At 42.3% G+C, this 21,674-nt stretch overlaps 1 protein-coding gene across 1 annotated transcript in view; it reads right to left on the minus strand.

Moving 5' to 3' along the window:
• MNAT1 (MNAT1 component of CDK activating kinase) overlaps positions 1 to 21,674 on the minus strand; it is a 254,207-nt gene that overhangs the window by 82,298 nt on the left and 150,235 nt on the right. The window contains exon 7 of the mRNA XM_077464379.1: positions 21,373 to 21,494. Coding sequence (XP_077320505.1) covers positions 21,373 to 21,494 — 122 coding nt within the window. The remainder of the gene's footprint in view (positions 1 to 21,372; positions 21,495 to 21,674) is intronic.

The raw sequence follows: 21,674 nt of genomic DNA on the forward strand, positions 1-21,674 counted from the left end.
ACAATGCAGTGGTTGTTCTTATTAAACACACATAATCCCGACATGTTTCGCAATAGGTTGCTTCTTCAGGGGATGTGTGAATATTTCAACGAAATTTAAACCAAGATACAGAATACAGAATAATATAGTAACAGAATATATCACAGCCTTTGTCATGGACCTTCTTGAATACATTTTGAAATATAATGTTTTCGTGTTCGATTCTACCCACTACCTCCAGGTACAGGGGGTCGCGATGGGGACTAAATGTGCCCCATCGTACGCCAACCTGTACCTGGGGGGGTGGGAAAAAAACTTTTTCTAGAGAAGATTTGTCACCGTTTTTGGACAAAATCGTTTCATGGTTTCGTTATATCGATGATGTTCTTTTTTTCTGGTCAGGCACGGAAATGGAACTAAAAAACTTTTTTGAACTAATCTCTATTAATAACTTCAATTTGAAATTCACTATGCAATACAGTCAATCCAAAGTTAATTTTTTGGATTTAACCATTTCTCTGGATAATGAAGGCAGACTTAACTCTTTCCTGTTCAGGAAACCTTCTGCCGGAAATACGGTTTTACACGCTACTAGTTTTCACCCAACCTCCTAACTCCCCTTCCTGCCTCTTGATTCAAATTGAAAGAATAAGTTCACTTTTTAAAAAATAAATGCACATTTTTTTGCAGGTAAATATGTATTTCTTCACCGGTGCCATGCAGGTCCCCTGCAAATCTGTGTCAGGGTATCCGTGTGCCCATACATCGTGTACGGGCAAGCAGATACTCTGACAGGAAGATTCAATGAACTACCACGGCGTTCCACAGCGCTGTGATAGCTCATTGAGAACTACAAACTGACAGACGCAAAAGATGTCAGGGGTTTTAGTTCAGTCACACACAGAACGGTGCTGATTTTAAAAAGTGACAGCTAGTATGGGGAACTTCTCCCCACGCTGCTATCATAGGGAAGAGGAAATCAGAAAGCGGCTACAGTGATTGACTAGCAGTCCCAGCAGATAAACAGCATCAGTAAGGATCCTATATGGGATTACTCAGACGAATAAAATGCTCCATTCACTAGGGTGTGTTTTATGTGCGTTGTAGGTACAGTGCATTAAAGACTCTTTCCTGCTGCATCTTTAATGCGCTTTTATGAAAATGCACTATAAATGGCTTAATGGTAATGCAACTAAAATGTATGTAAAACATATCTAATTTGCACAGCGCAAATGTGCACCAGGTAAAGGAAATTGAAAAGCTGGCAGGATGCTTTACAGGGGATTGGAAGGGAAGAATGGAGAAATTACAGTTTCTCGGAGTTGGGCTTTAAAAAAGATGAAAATAGAACTGTTTAAAAAAAACTATACTAATATATACCAATTTGTCAGGTCAATTACTTGAGAAATATTCATTGATTATTTAGTAAATACACAGACTGGCTTAATTAAATAAAGCAGCGCAAGGCACAACTTCTGACTGGCTGATGTCTTAGTTCGTTTAACATACCATTATTATTCCTTGCCCTGCTTTATAAACATGCAATTAGACTACTGTGCACGTGCTACCCTTTCAGATCTGCAGCTTTGTATACTAAAGACCAACTACCAGAAACAGACTATGATGAAAAAATGCATAAGCAAATGCTTTTGTCAGTGAAAAACGCATGTCAAAACAACCAGTAGATCCTGAGTCAAATCACAAACAGATATCAGGAATTATTGATCCAGAGAATAGATGATTTCCCTGCAGAAAGCAAATTGGAGTGTGCTTGATAGGGTTTTTTTTTGCATTCCTCTGGATCAAAGGTGGATAAAGGATTGTGTATATGGAGGTTTTCTATTTGGGTTTTTTCTACTGGTTGTGTAAGATGGACTTGTGTCTTTTACCTTAAAGTGGATGTAAACCCGATTCATGGAATCTGACCCGGTGGGCACATATATCTGTAGTGTTTACTAGGGATGCACCAATACCATTTTTTTTTACAATGAGTACAAGTACCAACACTTTTTTTTAGTACTCGCCGATACCAATTCCTGATACCTACCACAACTGTTTTGTTTTAACTTCAGCTGTCAGCAATGGTACAAAGCAATGAAAAGTTATTTACAAATTAAATCCATAGATTTATTTTTTATTTAGCACCTTTTCAATGTGAAATGTGTAAATATATGTTAATATATGTGTAAAAATAAGCAAACAAAAAAAAGTTGTAATTGTTTATCGTTTATAAAATGGACGTGAAGAAAAAAAGCAGGAAAATAATAAAGAAATGGAGTACAATAGGGAGTTAATTAAGGCCGATTAGAGTAAATTAAGGGTTATAAGGGGTTAAACAGAGGAACATTTATGACCCTTTGATCTGCAGATGAAGAAACAGAAATATACAAAATGAAACAATGTTTCTTTTTATTTTAGTTAGGGCTGTTACTGATTCAAAATTTCGTGTTCGATTAATTGACTAATTTCGATTAATTATAATGCACATACAGATCCAACTACTTTTACCTGATCTCCTTGCATTGCAATTCTGCATCAGTCAGTGGTAAATGTGGTATACACTATATACAATCACCCGACACTAGTTAGTTTCTACAATCCATGACTTAACTTCACAGTTGACACAAATACGTTTTAAATTCAAACTGTAGCACTGACGTAAGTAATTTTTTTATTAAACTTTAAGAAAAACGTAGAAAGTTAGTTTAACTTTAATTATAAAACGTAGCTAGTATTTTGGCTGTCAATTTATAGTAGGCAAGTAGGCATCACTTTAGCCAGTCACGCAGACATACCAGAGTGTTTACATTTTGTTTTGTTTTTTACAATGTTAAAAATGGAGGTTATCAAATTTGCCTACACTTAGCTCACTGAATGATCCCAGTTAACCACATCCATATTTACCATCACTGTCCAGGCTGTCTGGTGACGTCACGGACATCAATGTCACTGGACCCCTGTCCGTGACATCACCAGATCTCCAACGGAACTCCCTGAAGATCCAGAAGCCGGCAGAGGGGTGAGTACCAATCAAAAGAATTTTGATTGATCAAAAAAATTAACGATTAATCAAGGAATTAATCTTTAATTTTCCCAGCCCTAATTTTCGTGTTTCAGGGCTGGACAATGTTGTTAAACATTGCCGGCTGCTTTTTTTTTTTTTTTGACAGCTCCAATTACTGGAATTCTTTAACACTGGGGAGACCCACTGACAGCTCAAAGAACCGAGCCTGAAGGTATCGGTGCATTTGCACGAGTACTTGTGCAAATACTCTGTATTGGCACTGATATCGATACTAGTCAGTGCAACCCTAGTGTTTACTTATCTCTCTCTAAAAGCACTAAGTCAAGTGTCTTTTTGCTGCTTCGTTACTGTGTTTTATATTATATATATATATATATATATATATATATATATATATATATATATATATATATTATATATATTTATTAGGGGTGCACGAATGTGTTTTTTGGTGGCGAAAGCAATACCGAAAATGAAAAACACACTAGGCTGAAATTGACCAAAAATTTCTGTTTTTAAAACATATTTTTATATAAAAATGTATTTTTATATTTAAAAAAAAACATATACATTTGTTTATAACACATTGCTAATAGTATTTTCCATGTGGTGCACCTCTAGCAGATATGATACAGGAGAGGGCTAGAGACTGCAGACCTGGTACAGGAGATGGTCAGAGACTGAAGACGTGGTACAGAAGATGGTCAGAGACTGCAGACGTGGGTACAGGAGATGGTCAGAGACTGCAGACGTGGAACAAGAGATGGCCAGAGACTGCAGACGTGGAACAAGAGATGGCCAGAGACTGCAGACGTGGAACAAGAGATGGCCGGAGACTGCAGACGTGGAACAAGAGATGGTCACAGACTGCAGACATGGAACAGGAGATTGTCACAGACTGCAGACATGGAACAGGAGATGGTCACAGACTGCAGACGTGGAACAGGAGATGGTCACAGACTGCAGACGTGGAACAGGAGATGGTCACAGACTGCAGACGTGGAACAGGAGATGGTCACAGACTGCAGACGTGGAACAGGAGGAGATGGTCACAGACTGCAGACGTGGTACAGGAGATCAATGCAGCCTCACCAGTGGCCATCAAATTCAGCCTGCCAGTGCCCAGTAGCCTACCAGTACCCATCATTTGTAGCCTGCCTGTGCCTCACCAGTGCCCAGCAGCCTACCAGTGGCCATCATGCAGCCTGCCTTAGTAAGTCAGACAGGATCAAGAAAGCGCAGTGTTAGCAAGACAAGGCCAAGAATGGTGCTCTATCTATGGGGGAAAGCTGTCAGCAAACTGCATTAAGGAGCGGCTAGTCGGTATGATCAGCGGGAGGAGCATTATCAGTGTGCAGCACCGCAGGGTTAAGAGTGCAGGACTTGTTGTTTGACATGCTGTTAGAAACAGTGAGCTTCTCCCACTGATCATACCGACGAGCCACTCCTTAACGCGGTATGCTGACAGCTTTCCTCCATAGAGCACTGTTTTGCTTTCTGCAAGAGGACTGGATGGGGGAGGAGAGGACTGTACGGGGGTGTCGTTCTAGAGCACCCCCGTACAGTCCTCTCCTCCCCCATCCAGTCCTCTTGCAGAAAGCAAAACAGGGTGTTTTCGGCTCTATTAAATTGCATTTTCGGCCAATATTTTTCAGCGGCCGAAATTTCGGTGCATCCCAAATTTATATATATATATATATATATATATATATATATATATATATATATATATATATATATATATATAGATGGTCTATTAACAGTACAGTTCTGCATATTTCTTAATTTCTCTGCCTATGTGGAGGGGGGTCTTTCCTACAATTAACTCACAGAAAAAACATTTGTAATACGATGTGCACGTTCTAAAGGATATAGAAAGGGAAAGACAGCAGATATATAGTATCTCACAAAAGTGAGTAAGCCCCTCACATTTTTTAAAGTATTTTATTATATCTTTTCATGTGACAACAATGTAAAGTACAGCTTTATAACAGCATAAATTTGCTGCCCTCTCAAAATAGCTTAACACACACCCATTAATGTCTAAACCGCTAGCAACAAAAGTTAGTATACCCCTAAGTGAAAAAGTTCCAAACTGGGCCCAATTAGTTTCCCTCCCTGGTGTCACGTGACTCATTAGTGTTGCAAGGTCTCAGTGTGAATGGGGAGCAGGTGCGTTAAATTTGGTGTCATCGCTCTCACTCTCTCATACTGGTCGCTGGAAGTTCAACATGGCACCTCATGGCAAAGAACTCTCTGAGGATCTGAAAAAAGAATTGTTGCTCTGCCTAGGCTATAAGATGATTGACAAGACCCTGAAACTGAGCTGAAGCACGGTGGCCAAGACCAAACAGCAGTTTAACAGGAGAGGTTCCACTCAGAACAGGCCTCGCCATGGTCGACCTAAGAAGTTGAGTGCACGTGCTAAGCGTCATAGCCAGAGGTTGTCTTTGGGAAATAGATGTATGATTGCTGCAGAGGTTGAAGGGGCGGGGGGGGTCAGCTTATCAGTGCTCAGACCATACACCGCACACTGCATCAAATTGTCCTGCATGGCTGTTGTCACAGAAGGAAGCCTCTTCTAAAGATGATGCACAAGAAAGCCCAAAACAGCAGACTAAGAACATGGAATACTGGAACCATGTCCTGTTCTCTGATGAGACCAAGATAAACTTATTTGGTTCAGATGGTATCAAGCATGTGTTGCGGAAACCAGGTGAGGAGTAAAAAGACAAGTGTGTCTTGCCTACAGTCAAGCATGGTGGTGGGAGTGTCATGGTCTGGGGTTGCATTCATGTTGACGGCACTGGGGAGCTACAGTTCATTGAGGGAACCATGAATGCCAGCATGTATTGTGTCATACTGAAGCAGAGCATGATCCCCTCCCTTGGCCGACTGGGCCAAAGAGCAGTATTCCAACATGATAACCCCAAACACACCTCCAAAATTACCACTGCCTTGCTAAAGAAGCTGAGTGTAAAGGTGATGGACTGGCCATGCATGTCTCCAGACTTAAACCCTATTGAGCATCCTCAAAAGAAAGGTGGAGGAGTGCAAGGTCTTTAACATCCACCAGCTCCATGACATCGTCATGGAGGAGTTGAAGAGGACTCCAGTGACAATCTGTGAAGGTATGGTGAACTCTATGCCCAATAGGGTTAAGCCAGTGCTGGAAAAAAATGGTGGGCAGACAAAATATTGACACTATGGGCACAATCTGCACATTTTTACTTTTCACTCACTTTTGTTGCCAGCGCTTTAGATATTAATGGCTGTGTGTTGAGTTATTTTGAGGGGACAGCAAATTTACACTGTTACACAAGCGGTTTTCGTTTAGTTTCAGTTCGTTGTCATTCGTAAAATACATCATTTCGTTCTGTTATATTCATTATGTTACGTTAATACGTTTTCGGATAATTCGTTATTATTCATAGAGTGTCGTTGAAATTCGCTATTTATGTATGTATAGACATTCGTGATAATGATTCGTAGTTTGGAAAGTTGTTTGTTTATTGAATCTTTTAACACACACAATGACAACACAATGACAACGTCTCTTCTCCTCGGATCAAATACAATACAACACCCTTCTCACTCAGTTCTCCGGAATGCACTTTGCCAGTAATCCATCCTCCGGCACAAAATTAATTAGCTAATTAGATTATAAGATTTATTTTGAGCTGACCTTTTGTTTCTTTAGATCTTTAAAGAATTACCGAATCATGTCGAATTCATTCGAATTCATTCGTTCTATTTCTTTCGTATTCGTTGTTATTCGTTATTTTTTTATTCGGACATTCGGATGCATCCGAATGCCCGAAAGATGCAAAATTCAGCCGAATTTCGATTCGTTACAAAGCGAATTGCACAAGCCTAACAAGCATGCTTTTCTGCATATACAGATTTTACAGTTGTGGGTTTAGCAACACTAAGTGTGCTCCTCAGTCGGCTTATTCATTTATTTTTTACCAAGAATACACACATTTAGTCTGGGAAATGAAAGTTGTGTCACCAGGCTACTGGAACAAAATGGCTGTGTGCAAAGTGCTGACTGAGAAACGGCAAACCAAGATGGGAGGAAAAAAAAAAGAAGAAGAAAACCCTCAAGTTGCCTCTCTATATACAATCTTACTTTCCTAAAGTCTCACAACTAAAGTAAGCAAAAGGAAAATTTTAAAGTTTTTGGAATTTTGTTTTAACCACTTGTCTGGCAGCAACCCATTATTAGTGCCAGCAGATAAATAAAACCTCATATGTCCACCCTTTACCACGTTCAGCCTACAAAAGAGAAGACTGTCTCAAAAGCGAATCCTCGCTTAAAAAAAATAAAAAAATAAAAGAAAAAATAAATCTTTCAATTTCACTGCAACAGTATCTGAACAATGCATCCTACACAGTATCGTATAACTGTCTGCTAAGGCTGATGTTTTCTGCTAAAATCATTGAAAAAGATACTTCTTAAACACATAAACTTTTCAAAAGCTTAGAAACAAAGGCTTAAAACAAAATGAACATTCCAAGGTAAAAATATTCAAGTCAAACACTTTTACAGACAGACATAAAACAATTTCAAGAATCCTTTTTTGAGAATGTAGATCATTTGTATTCAAAAATCCCACAGTGAATACGTTATTGCACACATTAACATGTGACTTTTAAAGGCCTTGAGCCTACAAGTGCAGATAAATATATATATATATATATATATATATATATTTTTTTTTTTTTTAAATTAGGAATAAAGTTTATTAGGCTTTGATAAGCCAGCATAACATTCACAGCCAAAATATACGACATTAGTGGAATCACAAAGCGGACAAGTGTTATATACAGCATATTACAATGAAAGGCATAGTGGCTACTCGTACAACATACATAAAAGAAGAGCATTACAAAGTCATATGACCCGATAGCAAACATATCGGCGTCCTCCCACATTCAGCATGAGATACGGGAGAGTAATTCCATCGGGATCTTTAATCACTACATTGCAAAGTTCAACCCAACATTCTATTTAATACTATGTCCACAGGTGTAAACCCAGGTACCGCCACAGCCAGTCATCCAAAAGCCTGTCAAACCTGTATGGGCATCTACAATGCAGGAATACTCATTTTTCAAGCCCAAGGTATGTGTCCCATACTTGAAACCCATTCTTTATGAGTGGGGGGTCCTATCACTTTTCCACTGCATTAGAAGGACCTTACGGGCCTGAAACAGGGCTTTAACAACAGTTTTTTTGAAGATCAATAAGTGGAGGATTATCCAGGGTGCCCTGAATACATCTGATGGGTTCAGTTGGTATTGTAATGTGGAAGACTGAATTTATAGTGCCATAGTATAACACTTGGCACATATTGGAGTTTGCAGTATGCCCAAAGGATGTTGTTTTAGGGGGGTATAACATACCCCCAAGCACAGTGTATAGTTGGGAGAGTTTTTGTGCCCTGATAATGCGGAGTTCCACCCAAAAGTGGAACTTCTGCTCATTTGTCTCCTCTGCCCCTCAGGTGCCACAATTGGCACCTTTAGGGGTGGGGGACAGGATACTTGTCTTTAACAGGTATCCTGCTCCCACTTCTGGGAGTCCGAGTCACGGCCCATAACATCACTGCAGGGCTCCCTCCTCCTCTCCCTGTCGCCAGGCCAGTAGGAAAGTGGAGAGGAGCCTCGCGCATGCGCACTAGGGTTCCTGGCGTGAAATCCTAAGGCTACACTGCCAGGTACCCTTACCAGCAATGGCGGCGGCAGCACCCCGCAGCTGATGGAAACATGACATCGCTGGACTCCAGGACAGGTAAGTGTTCTATTGTTAAAAGCCAGCAGCTTCAGTATGTGTAGCTGCTGGCTTTTATTTATTTATTTTGGACGGAACACCACTTTAAGTGAACTATGCAATATTGATTCAAGAGCATTATTACAAAGCTCATTGTCAATTGGACCCACATCTCGCTCCCATTTTTCTTTGGCAGTACAGGGGTAGAGTACTGCTCTGGATATGATAGTAGCGACATCCCATAGCAGTTGGAAATAAATCCCTTAGTGTCTTGTACCGATTGGACATATCGAAACACAGGAGTGGATGGGTGGATGGGTGGATGGGTGTCCACCAGTCTGTGGACAGGCCCTGACAATGAACAGAATGGTGGAGCTGGAGATAATAGAAGTGCATCGTGGAGGGAAGGTGATAGGCAGATTCTAAGTCCCCAAAGGAGCGGAGAACTCCTCTTTGAAAGACCTGCCTCAAATGGGAGATGCCCCCGAGTTTCCACATCCGCACACGGCAACTTCACCAGCTCAGTGTATGCAGAATTGTGCCAGATCAGGCTGTATTCAGTAAATCCAGTGACTCCCTGTAGAGCCAAACCTTTTGCAGCAAAGAGTACGTGGGGAACAATCTATTGGACGTATTAATGTATGAGGATTCTAAAGCCCCTGGTAGGTCTTGTGTTTTCATATAAAATAGCATATAACGGATAATGCGGATGGGGACAATGACTGTGTGGTGTTTGCCTTGAATGAACTTAATAAAGCAGCACTCCACTCAAAAGAGGAAGTTTCACTTGTTTGCACCCCCCCCCCCCCCAATCACTGCCACATTTGTCACTTTTTGGGGAGGAGGGGGAGCAGCAGGTACCTGGTTTTGACAGGTACCTGCACCCACTTCCAGTTCAGATTGCCATGGCAAACTGAGCCTGGGGTTCTGTCCACCCCCCCCCCCCCTTCCCCTGCAGTCTTCTGGACACATCACAGGTCCCAGAAGACTACGGGAACATTCACAAGACTTAGCACGACTCACACATACACAGTAGGATACTGGCTGTGAAGCCGCAAAGCTTGTGGGACAACCTAACACTTCGCTTTAACCACTTAAGCCCCGGACCATTATGCTGGCCAAAGACCAGAACACTTTTTGCGATTCGGCACTGCGCCGCTTTAACTGACAATTGCGCGGTCGTGCTACATGGCTCCCAAACAAAATTTACATCCTTTCTTCCCCCACAAATAGAACTTTCTTTTGGTGGTATTTGATCACCCCTGCGGTTTTTATTTTCTGCGCTATAAACAAAAAAATAGCAACAATTTTGAAAAAAAAAATCTTTTTTACATTTTGTTATAATAAATATCCACCAAAACTATAAAAAAAAAATGTCCTCAGTTTAGGCCAAAAAGTATTCTTCTATATATTTTTGGTAAAAAAAAAAAAAAAAAATCGCAATAAGCGTTTATTGATTGGTTTGCGCAAGTTATAGCGTTTACAAAATAGGGGATAGTTTTATGGCATTTTTTTCTTTTTTTTTTTTACCGGTAATGGCGGCGATCAGCGATTTTTATCATGACTGCGACATTATGGCAGACACATCGGACATTTCTGACACATTTTTGGGACCATTGTCATTTATACAGCAATCAGTGCTATACAAATGCACGGATTCCTGTGTAAATGACATTGGCAGTGAAGGGGTTAACCACAGTGTAAGGGTTATATCCTGGGGAGTGATTCTAACTGGGGGGGGGGCGTGGCTACGTGTGACACCTCACTGATCTCTGCTCCCAATCACAGGGAGCAGAGATCAGAGAAACATCACTAGGCAGAACGGGAGATGCTTGTTTACATTAGCATCTCCCCTTTCTTCCTCACCGTGAGGCGATTGTGGGTATCCTCGCGGCGATCGAGTCCACGGGAGCCGCAATCCGACTCACGGAGGTCCCGGCCGAAGTGCGCGCCCCCACAAACGCGATGGCAAGGCAGCAAATTTAAAGGGACGCACAGGTACGCCCATTTGCCCAGCAGTGCCATTCTGCCAACGGTGTGCGCCGGTCGGGAACCGGTTAATGCACCTGTAATATATTTATCTGATTTAAACTGACAGTTCAGTTAAAGAGTAACTCCAATAATTTCAATAGTAATCAATGCACATTGCAGGGATTTAAAAAAAACTGTTGCACAGTTCTACTTGTTTCTTCTCTGAAGAAAAAGGTTTTTGTTGTCTAGAGCAGTGATCTCCAAACTGCAGCCCTTTGCTTGCCTTTATCAGGCCCTTCGGGCACTTTCCTTTCCACTGATACAAGACACTATTCCTCCCAATGACACCAACAATGAGGCACCATTCCTCCCACTGACACCAATAATGGGACAACGTTCCTCCCACTAACACCAACAATGGGGCAACGTTCCTCCCACTAACACCAACAATGGGGCAACGTTCCTCCCACTGACACCAACAATGGGGCAACATTCCTCCCACTGACACCAACAATGGGGCACTATTTCCTCCACTGACACCAATGATGGGGCACTATTCCTCCCACTGGCACCAATGATGGGGCACTATTCCTCCCACTGGCTCCAATGATGGGGCACTATTCCTCCTCCTAATACCTAAGATGCATTGTTTACTCACACTGACACCAGGACAATTTCTACTCCCTATGGCCACAGTCTGCCCCCCTAAAGTCTGGAGGATAGTAAAGTGGCCCTTTGTTCAGAAAGTTTGGAGACCCCTGGTCTAGAGAATGAATCTAAATGGGAATTACTTTTCATCATCAATCAGCTGATGCACATGCAGTGTTCTAATGAGAAACATGCAGGGTCTGCATCACTTAAGAAGTAATTAACTCCTTGGAAGTATCCCTTTAAAAATTAAATTTTTGTTGCAGAGAATGCCTAAAATCCAACTTGCATCTTTGTGCAGACCTCTAGCAGGAAATTACTCTGGGGGTGTTCTGCACACTTTCACAGGTTGCCATGTATGAATTTTAGAGAAAAATTACAGAGCTTCAGACAGAAAAGGAAAGGTATGGCTGGTGTAGCAATTGTACATAGGCTACATAGGCTAAAGTATTCATGTTAGAAGGTAAATGAAAACTATTCATAAAGGAGGAAAAGGGTAACCTTTGTTAGATTTTGCCATTTGTGGTAGAGCTGCACGATTAATCGACAGCGTGATTCTAACCCCCCCCCCCCCCCCCCCCCCCCCCCCCCCGCGATCTTAACAAAGCATTTTCCAGATTCAGTGCAGAGAGCTCTCTGCTCACAGCTGACAGTTGTCAAAAAATAAATAAAAAAAAGGCAGCCTGCCAAGTTTATGACATTGCTTAATCCCCTTTTACACTGGGGAGGTGGGAGCATCGGCGGTAAAGCGCCGCTTTTTAGAGGCGCTTTACCATCAATTTCGGGGTGCTATTCGGCCGCTAGCACCGCTCCAAAGATGCTGCTAGCAGGACTTTTTTTTTTAGCGTTCCTGCCAGCGCACAGCTCCACTGTGAAAGCCCTCAAGGCTTTCACATTAGAGACACAGGAGCAGCTCTTTCAGGACGCTTTGCCAGCACTATTTTTATCGCTATAACGCCTCCAAAGTGCCCTAGTTTCAAAGGGGTCTAAGACTGAGATAAAGAGAAACATTGTAAAACTTAGTCCTTTCAGATTAAAGGGATGAACAACAGTCTGCTTATTTTAGTGCCGTGTAACCAGCGCTTTTCGGCCACTTTTAACCCTCGGCCGAAGGGGTTAAAAAGGACCATGTTGCGGCCCTTCCAAAGCCCTTTTAAGGCGCTTTGCATTCATTGCAATGGCACTCGGGCTTTCACATTTTGGTGGCATGGGAGGCAGTTTTCAGGCTCTTTACAGGTGCTATTTCTAGCGCTAAAACTGCCTCAGTGTGAAAGGGGTGTAAATGAGGAAAGTTTAACCACTTAAAGACTAAAAAAATTTTTGACATTTGTTGCTTACCAGTTAAGATTTTTTACTGCAAAATTAGTTAGAACCCCCAAATATTATCCATTTTTTTTTTTAGCAGAGACCCTAGAGAAAAAAATAGCGGTTGTTGCAATATTTTATATCACACTGTATTTGCACAGCGGTCTTTCAAACGCAAACTTTTTTTGAAAAAAACACTTTAATAAAAAATGAAACAGCAAACTTAGCCCATTTTTTTTGTATAATGTGAAATATGATGTTAAGCCGCGACAATCGTGAGAGAAGCGTAATCTTTATTCTATGCAAGAATATTGCGATTCTTATTTTGGCCAGAATCGTGCAGCTGTAATTTGTGGAACCCATTTGGGGGATCCCCCTTCACTTCTCACCTCTAGAACACTTTTTTGTACAGTAGGGTGGGAGAAGGTTAGAACCTCCTAATTTTTTTACTGTTGTCTGCATCCCCACTGGAGACTTCCTGTAAAACCCTGTACTATTGACACCAAAAAGTTAGAGATAATCTCCCTAATATTGCTACAGCCAGCATTAGCCTGTAACAAGCAATAAATTAACCATTTTTGTAGCTGAACTGAACATGGAATATACTACCCAATTGCTAATGCTCCCCTCAAATGAACTGCCCTGAACTATATTACCAAAAGTATTGGGACACCTGCCTTTACACGCACATGAACTTTAATGGTATCCCAGTCTTAGCGTGTAAGGTTAATGGTGGCCCACCCTCTGCCACTATAACAGCTTCAACTCTTCTGGGAAGGCTGTCCACAAGGTTTAAGAGTGTTTGTGGCATGGTTTGACCATTCTTCCAGAAGTGCATTTCTGAGGTCAGACACTGATGTGGACAAAAAGGCCTGGCTCGCAGTCTCCACTCAAATTCATCCCAAAGGTTCTATTGTATTGAGGTCAGGACTCTCTGCAGGCCAGTCAAATTTCTCCACCCCAAACTCTCTCATCCATGTCTTTATGGACCGTGCTTGGTGCACTGGTGTGCAGTCATGTTGGAAAATGAAGGAGCCATCCCCAAACCGTTACCACAAAGTTGGAAGCATGAAATTGTCCAAAATGTCTTGGTATTCACCGAAACTAAGGGGCCAAGCCCAACCCCTTAAACCCCCCCTCCCCCCCCCCCACACACACACACACCCTAATTCCCATCCACCAAATGATTTGGACCAGTGCACAAAGCAAGGTCCATAAAGACATGGATGAGCAAGTTTGGGGTGGAGGTCCTGGCCTCAACTTGATAGAATAACTGTCAGGTCACCTTGAGGCGAGGTGACAGATGCACACTGTAGGGATCAGGAGTGCACCGCAAGGTTGTGGACCCTATGGCTGACTGCTGCAGATGGGAGACAGGTCCCACCGGGGTTAGAGCATAGGATTCCCTGGGGCGCGGAGTCTAAGAGCCAGCAGGTGTTCACCAAAACCTCGAGTGGTGAGGATGGACTTGGCTGCAACTGGCTCCAGGTCGCGACCCCCAGGGTCCCCCAGCTCACACCCACAGTAGGCAACAGTAGGATAGGGATGGTGAGGGACAAAGCCAAGGTCGAGGCCACAAGCAGACAAGAATAGTCGGGGACAAGCCAAAAGGTCAGGAACACAGGCAAACAGGGATAGTCAAGACACGCCACAGTCGGTAACGGAAAATAGACGAGCACACGGCAGGTAACAGGAAGCTAAACACACAATGAATACACAATGGTTGATCAGCACTGATGGCCTGCAGTGCCCAGGTTAATATAGGGCTCCCTGATAGGGCCTGGGGTGGAGCCATGCTTAGAGGGGAGGTTATAAAAACCACCAGGTGGAAATGGCTGGCCTCTTAGTCTGAACACATGAGGGGAGGTAAGCAAACACAGGAAGATCACTGCATAACCATGACAATAACTTTGGGATGAATTAAAGCAGAGACTGCAAGCCAGACCTTCTCGTCCAATATCAGTGCCTGATCTCACAAAAATGCTTCCGGAAGAATGTACAAACATTTTCATACACACTCCTAAACCTTGTGAACAGCCTTCCCAGAAGAGTTGAAGCTGTTATAGCTGTAAATGGTGGGCAAACTCAACATTGAATTCAATGGACTAAGACTGGGATGGCATTAAAGTTTATGTGCGTGTAAAGGCAGGCGTACCAATACTTTTGGTAAAATAGTGTAAGTGTACTAGTAATTTAATGTATGCTGCAATTGGAACCTTTGTTCATATTCAACAACCAGCCCACAACAACACTTGCTAGTTAATGTTAGAGTGAAGATTTGTATACACAAATGTGAATTTGCCATTCTGCATCTCTGGTTTCAGCCAAAGGCTCCTCAGTGGTTTAACTTGAGGAAAGACTAATCGCGCTTCAAGGACCTTTGGTCAGGTGAATTTATCATTATGTTAGAACTGGAGACTCTGCAAACGCTTGGCACATTGCTCTACAACATGTGATTTTCAACTTTTCAGAGAAAAAGATACCTCCCCTGCTGGTTAGAAAGGCCAGATCATTTAATTACTCTGACCATATTTCATAACCAGAATCCGCATGAAAAAAGTACATAAACCCATAAACATCTGGTACAATGCAGTATGAAAACAGAAGGCCCACTCTGTACAAGAGATCAGCGATGTTTTTGTAGGACAGAGCATACAGCAAATGTACCAGTGTCATGGGGGCTTAAAGCGGTAGTAAACCCTCTAATGGTTTTTTCTTTTTTTTTTTTACCACCTGCAAAGCAAAAGGCATAATGAGCTAGTATGCACCGCATACTAGCTCATTATGAAATACTTACCTTAGAACGAGGCCCCGACATCTGGCCTGATCCACGCCGAGGGAGCTGACATGCTCCCTCTGCGTTTCTTCCGGGTATCGCGGCTCCGGCGCTGTGAGTGGCTGGAGCCGCGATATCGTCACTCCCGCGCATGCGCGCGAGAGATTTCATCCCACTGCCGGACTTTCAGCCGAGAATCCCCTTGTGTGCATGCACCGCTGCAGTCAGCGGCGCATACCGAGAGGAATATCTCCTAAACCGTACAGGTTTAGGAGATATTTTTTTTTTACCTACAGGTAAGCCTTATTATAGGCTTTCCTGTAGGTAAAAGTTAAAAAAAAAAAAAAAAAAAAGGAGTATACAACCACTTTAAATTGCAACTCCAGATTGGGTATAAAGCTTAATTCTGATTCCCCTTTTACAACATTTAAAAGGGTGGCTTGATGATGTACCCCCTGGGGGAAGGGGAGATCATTGATGCCCTGGACTCACAGGTAGTTGTGAATGATACCATTGGCGATTCAACCTGAAAGGCCAACAACAGCAGGAATCTTCAGGAAACAAACCAGAGAGTTTTTTTTTTTTTTACAATCTCTGGACAATCATTTTTTAAATGTAAAGTTGCGTACTGGGGCCAGAGTTGCCACATAACAGCCAGGATAAGTTTCATGTAAAGCCATTAAAGTGGTTGTAAACACCCTCCCCTACAACTTTGTCCCATGTGAATCAGCATAAAAAACCCTAATGAACACTGCTTGTAGATATCTCCTTACTTGCTTAGTATTGTTGTAATCTTTTTTGTTCTTTAGAATGAAGTCACTGAGCATGCCCAGATCTCCCCTGACTTACGGCACACTCTCTATGCCTTATCTATCTTAACAGGACTTCCTAGGGCACAACACTGAACTCCCAGGAGACTGCTAATCACTCGGCGCTTCCTTCTACACACCACGTGATCATGTGACCTCACATACAGTGTAAAGCAGGGAATGGGACAGCAGTACTGCAGTCTTATCAGCTGAAGCTGATAGGACTCATACAGGCAAACACTAGGTAATCAGCACAAGTAAATACTATGAAATAAACAAGTCAAGTCAGCTATGAACAGGGAAGCAGGGTTGCCATAGAAACGTTGGATTGAGAAGGAGGCTTGGTTAACAGTACAGGAAGTGCTCAATGTAAGGGGGGAAATACACTCCACTGTGGACTCAGAAAACAATACTTAAGATTGTAAAGCTTTATACATATACGTTATACTTCATCAGGTGCCCACACGGAGAGCATTTTTCCATAGGGGCAAAAGTACCGATACGCTCGCAAAATTGCGCTGCTGCGTCCTGAGTCGCTGGGCTCATGCACTTTGCTGGAACGGACGGGCTCAGGTGAGAAAAGGGGGGGGGGCTCTGGGGGCAGCTGCAGCATAGAAGGTTTTTCACCTTATAGCATAGAATGCATTAAGGTGAGCAACCTGGACTTTACAACCCCATCTGCCAGTACCTCATATGGACAGGCAATTACTGAATGACAAGTAGTATCAATGAACTACTAGGCTGCTCACCAGTGACCTGGTAGATCATTGAAAACTACAATCCATCAGCTGCAAATGATATCAGTATTTGTAGTTCATTCAGTCACAGAACTCGGTAAATAAATGAAGTGGGCCTGTGGGCGGAGCCCCGCATGGCCATGCTCTTTTCAAAGAGGCTGCAGCAGGGGGAACATGTTAAATGTTCCACCCTAAAAACAGGTGGAACATTTAACATGTTCCCAAAGCTGAATATATCCTTTAAAGAAAAAAAAAAAAAAAAAAAAAAACAATACTGCATGGTAATATAAAACAAAAATTAAAAAAAGGAAAAGTGCAGTACCTAAAATGTTATTAATATAATTCTTTATATTAGTACATTGTTAAAATCTCAAGTTATTTGCCTTCGAGACCCACTGCGTTACAAAATTAAACTTTTTAACATGGTGAAGCACAAGAAAATATGATGGATTTTTATTTCTTCTTGTGGCCACGCTGGGAAGATTTCTGCTCATTCTGCCACCAAGACAAGAGGAAATAGAATTTTTTTTTTTTTCTTAGAGAGGGGAAGGGTTTGCATTACTGTGACTCCTTTATCAAGGATTCCCCAATAACTTCCAGTGTTGCCAAAACAAAGTAAATTCTTTCCAACGGGCATCCATTTTATAAAAATTTAAAAACTATTGAGTTTGGACTGAAGTTGGAGTAGAACTACAGAACAAGGTCTGCTTATAGACCTTCAGCTCCCTTTAAACTGTGCGTTTACGTGAGGGAGCTAATGGAGACCTTATACATTTGCTGTGACGTTGTCCAAAACTGTTCAGATATTGGGAAGATGTGACCGATATTATATCGTCTGTTTATCAAGCCACTGTTCCGTTACATCCAGTGACTTGCTTGCTAGCCGCGGTTGATGAGAAAATTTTTACCCTTCCAAGTAATGTGGCAGTACGTATAAATGTTGTAAAGCGCTGCGTAAACTGTCGGCGCTATATAAATCCTGTATAATAATATTGCTCACAAGCAGATAGTGACAAAACAGTCGATCGAACAGGTAAATGGCATTCTTATGAAGGAAAAGTTGACGTATCAACACAGAAACGCTGCCAATACATTTTTTTAAAAATGGCAGCCGTGCCGAGACACTCTGGGCTCAGCACCTTCCCAACTAGTCCTGTGTTGACTTCTTCAGATATAATTTCTTAGTGCCTCTGAAGCTATAGCCATTTGTGATCACCATAGTTCACAATTTACCGGATTCTGGCTTGACTATGGATTTGAGGAAGGTTCTAGGTCTCCCTTTTTCACTGGACCCTAGGGTCACTGTTACAGCAGAATTGTTGGTTTGTTTACCTTCCTGTTGGAAGGTAGCTGGTTCACCTACATTACCTTTGCTTATTTTACTATGATTGTGTCTGCCACTCAGTTGTCTGCTCAATATGCGCATATATGGTTTCAAGATCCAAGCAGGGGTACGTTTGTTAAAAGGGTTCTCTGTTGTGTGTGGAAATTGTATATTTTAGCTTTTTGAACCTTGTACCATCCGGTGTATATTATATTGTTTTTACTGTATGTGCTGATGGCATTTTCTTTTGTGTTATTCTTATTGTGCAACTGACCTTGTGAAAAAGAAAAATGTATTTCTGATTTAAAAAAAAAAAAAAAAAAAAAACTATGCGTTTACCCCATATTGGTGCTATATACTGTTCACATACAACATGCACACAAGTCTGAGTCATCTTTTCATGGGGGACTTAGCCAGTCAGTCAGCTTGGACAAACATTGCAATATACACTATACATGAACCAAGAATCCCTGTTTTCAATGCATAGTCTGCTTTGAAGTGTAAATATCATTGTGCATCTATTACCCATCTCACAGTGCTTCACAAAAAGACTGTTTTATACCGAAAAGTTTTAATTAACAAAATGAAACCACATGTACAAACTTCATATTCCCGAGGATTAACACCATCATTCTTAATCTATTCAAGGAACTGGCTAACATTTGCTAGCCTCATATACAATCGCTATGATAGTATGAATTTTGCCTGAGGTTTAAATTTAGTGTTAGGGGTTACACTGGGGTTAATGGTTAAGCTTAGGGATTAGGTTCAGGGATTAGTAAGAGGTTAAGGTTTAAATTTAGGCGTTATATTGAGCTCAAGGGTCAGAAAGTCACCATTTTTTTTTTTTTTTTTTTAAGCGATACTTGTTTTTATTTTGGGTTCTTTAACACTAGATAAATGTTATTTGAACCAAAAACGAATGTGCACGTTTTTAGCACAAAAAACAATTAAGCGAAATGCAGAAAGAGATAAAATAACATACTGCAATACATAAACAAATGTTTTATAACCTAAATCTTTATTTTAATGCATTCTATGCATTAAGATGAAAAACCTTCTGTGTGCAGCAGCCACCCTAACACTTACCTGAGCCCCATTTCGATCCAGCAATGTTGCCCGAGAGACTTGGCTGTCCGGGACTCTCTCTATTGTGTGGCTGAGACACACAGTCGGGCCATTGGCTCCCTCTGCTGTCAAATTCAGCAAGCCAATGAGGAAGGAGAGGGAGAGGGAGAGGGAGAGAGAGAGAGAGAGAGAGAGAGAGCGAGAGAGAGCGAGAGAGAGAGAGAGGGGGGGGGAGGGGGAGAGAGGGGGAGAGAGGGGGAGAGAGGGGGAGAGAGGGGGAGAGAGGAGGAGAGAGGGGGAGAGAGGGGGAGAGAGGGGGAGAGAGGGGGAGAGAGAGGGGAGAGAGAGGGGAGAGAGAGGGGAGAGAGAGGGGAGAGAGAGGGGAGAGAGAGGGGAGAGAGAGGGGAGAGAGAGGGAGAGAGAGGGAGAGGGAGAGGAGAGGAGAGGGAGAGAGGGAGGAGAGGGGGAGGGAGAGAGAGAACCGCCGAACCGCTCCTCTGTCTGAATGGACACACAGAACAGCGCTTGGCTCGGGTGCCCCCATAGCAAGCGGTTTGCTGTGGGGGCACTCTGCAGGAGGGAGGGGCTAGGAGCCCCAAAGGACCTGGGAAGAGGGGGATCTGGGCTGCTCTGTGCAAAACCACTTCACAGAGCAGATAAGTATAACATGATTGTTATTTTTAAACAAAAAAAAACAAGACTTTACTATCACATTAACCACTTGACGACTGGCTCACGCCTATATACATTGGCACAGGTTGCGCAAAATCCCGTAATGGTACGTCGGCCAGTTAAGAGCACGGCGGGGGGCCCGATGCACGTGCACAAGCGCCAGCACAGGGATTTGCGTGTGTAAACACACATATTCCTGTGCTATCAGGGGAGAGTAGACATGTCATTGTTCCTAGTAAATAGGAACAACGATATGTCTCTTCTCTTACTCAGTCCTATCCCCATGTAGTTAGAACACACTGAGAAAACACACATTTAACCCCTTGATCGCCTCCTAGTGTTAACCCCTTCCCTACCAGTGACATTTAGACAGTAATCCATGCATTTCTATAGCACTGATAGCTGTATAAATGTCAATGGTCCCAAAAATGTGTCAAAAGTGTCTTATCTGTCCACCGCAATGTTGCAGTCGCAGAATCGCAGATCGCCATTACTAGTAAAAAAAAATAATAATAATAAAAATCCCATACATCTTTCCCATAGTTTGCAGACGCTATAACTTTTGTGCACACCAATCAATATAAGCTTGTGCAGTATGGGGCAGAAGAAGCTTCGGAAAATCTCCGAAGATGAAAAGCGCCTGGGCTTGTGAAAATTAGAGTGCTCCTTGTGGGTGAGATTCGCTCGCTGTGCTCGGCTCTTTTATATTCCTACTCTATGTCCACTTGGATGGTGGGGATAGAACCTGGATTCATGGCGCAGGCGCCGTTAATCCTCGGCTATTTTCGGCAATCTGTGTGCTGTGTACTGCGCATGCGCATTACACAGCGGACACTATCCGATGGGGGACTGTATGTGATAGGACACCGGTCACATGACCAGCTTCAGTGTACAGGAGGGGCAGCCAACAGCTGCTTATATTAAAATTAACCTTTTTTCATGGAAGGCCAACTTAAAAATGTTACTCTTCAAAATTAAGGACACCTCTGAAGACAGAGGAGGAGAAAAAGGACCCTGTGCAGCACATGACTAGACTGAAGAGCTTCCAAAATATTTTTATTTATTTTTTAATACTGGGGGGAAGGGGGTGCCAGTGGAATATTAGGATGAAATTAGTCTTTTAAAGCTTCTCTATAAGGAAAATTCTATAGCGTTCACCAACACCAGATGTTCCGAAATTAGTAGTGTATACACTGAACAAACACAAGGTTGTTTCCCCAGATCAGTTAGCACAAGTGGCTAGATCGACCCTGTAAAAACACATTACCAGACACAAACTTACCCCTGCCTTCCCAGTATTTCTATACAAGGGACCTCTGGACCGTACGTTTCTATATGAATGGGCTGATAATGATACAAAGATTCTTCCAGCTTTGGAATTGGAACAGATGAAATATGATGACCCTGCAATGAAAACAAAAATGTTAACTGAGTCAAGCAGCATATTATTTCAATACTGAATTTCAAGCACCATTTATCCAGTCTTTTATTTCTCATGAAAAAAAAAAATTGCTAAAATATTTCTCTAGATTAGCTTCCTTTATAGCCGATCCCGGTTTGAAAAAGGGAGAGGAAGCAGGGAGA

This window comes from Lithobates pipiens, unplaced genomic scaffold (assembly GCF_037356315.1).
Source record: "Lithobates pipiens isolate NorthernLeopardFrog02 unplaced genomic scaffold, aLitPip1_a1.2 Scaffold_30, whole genome shotgun sequence".
Lineage (NCBI taxonomy): Eukaryota > Metazoa > Chordata > Amphibia > Anura > Ranidae > Lithobates > Lithobates pipiens.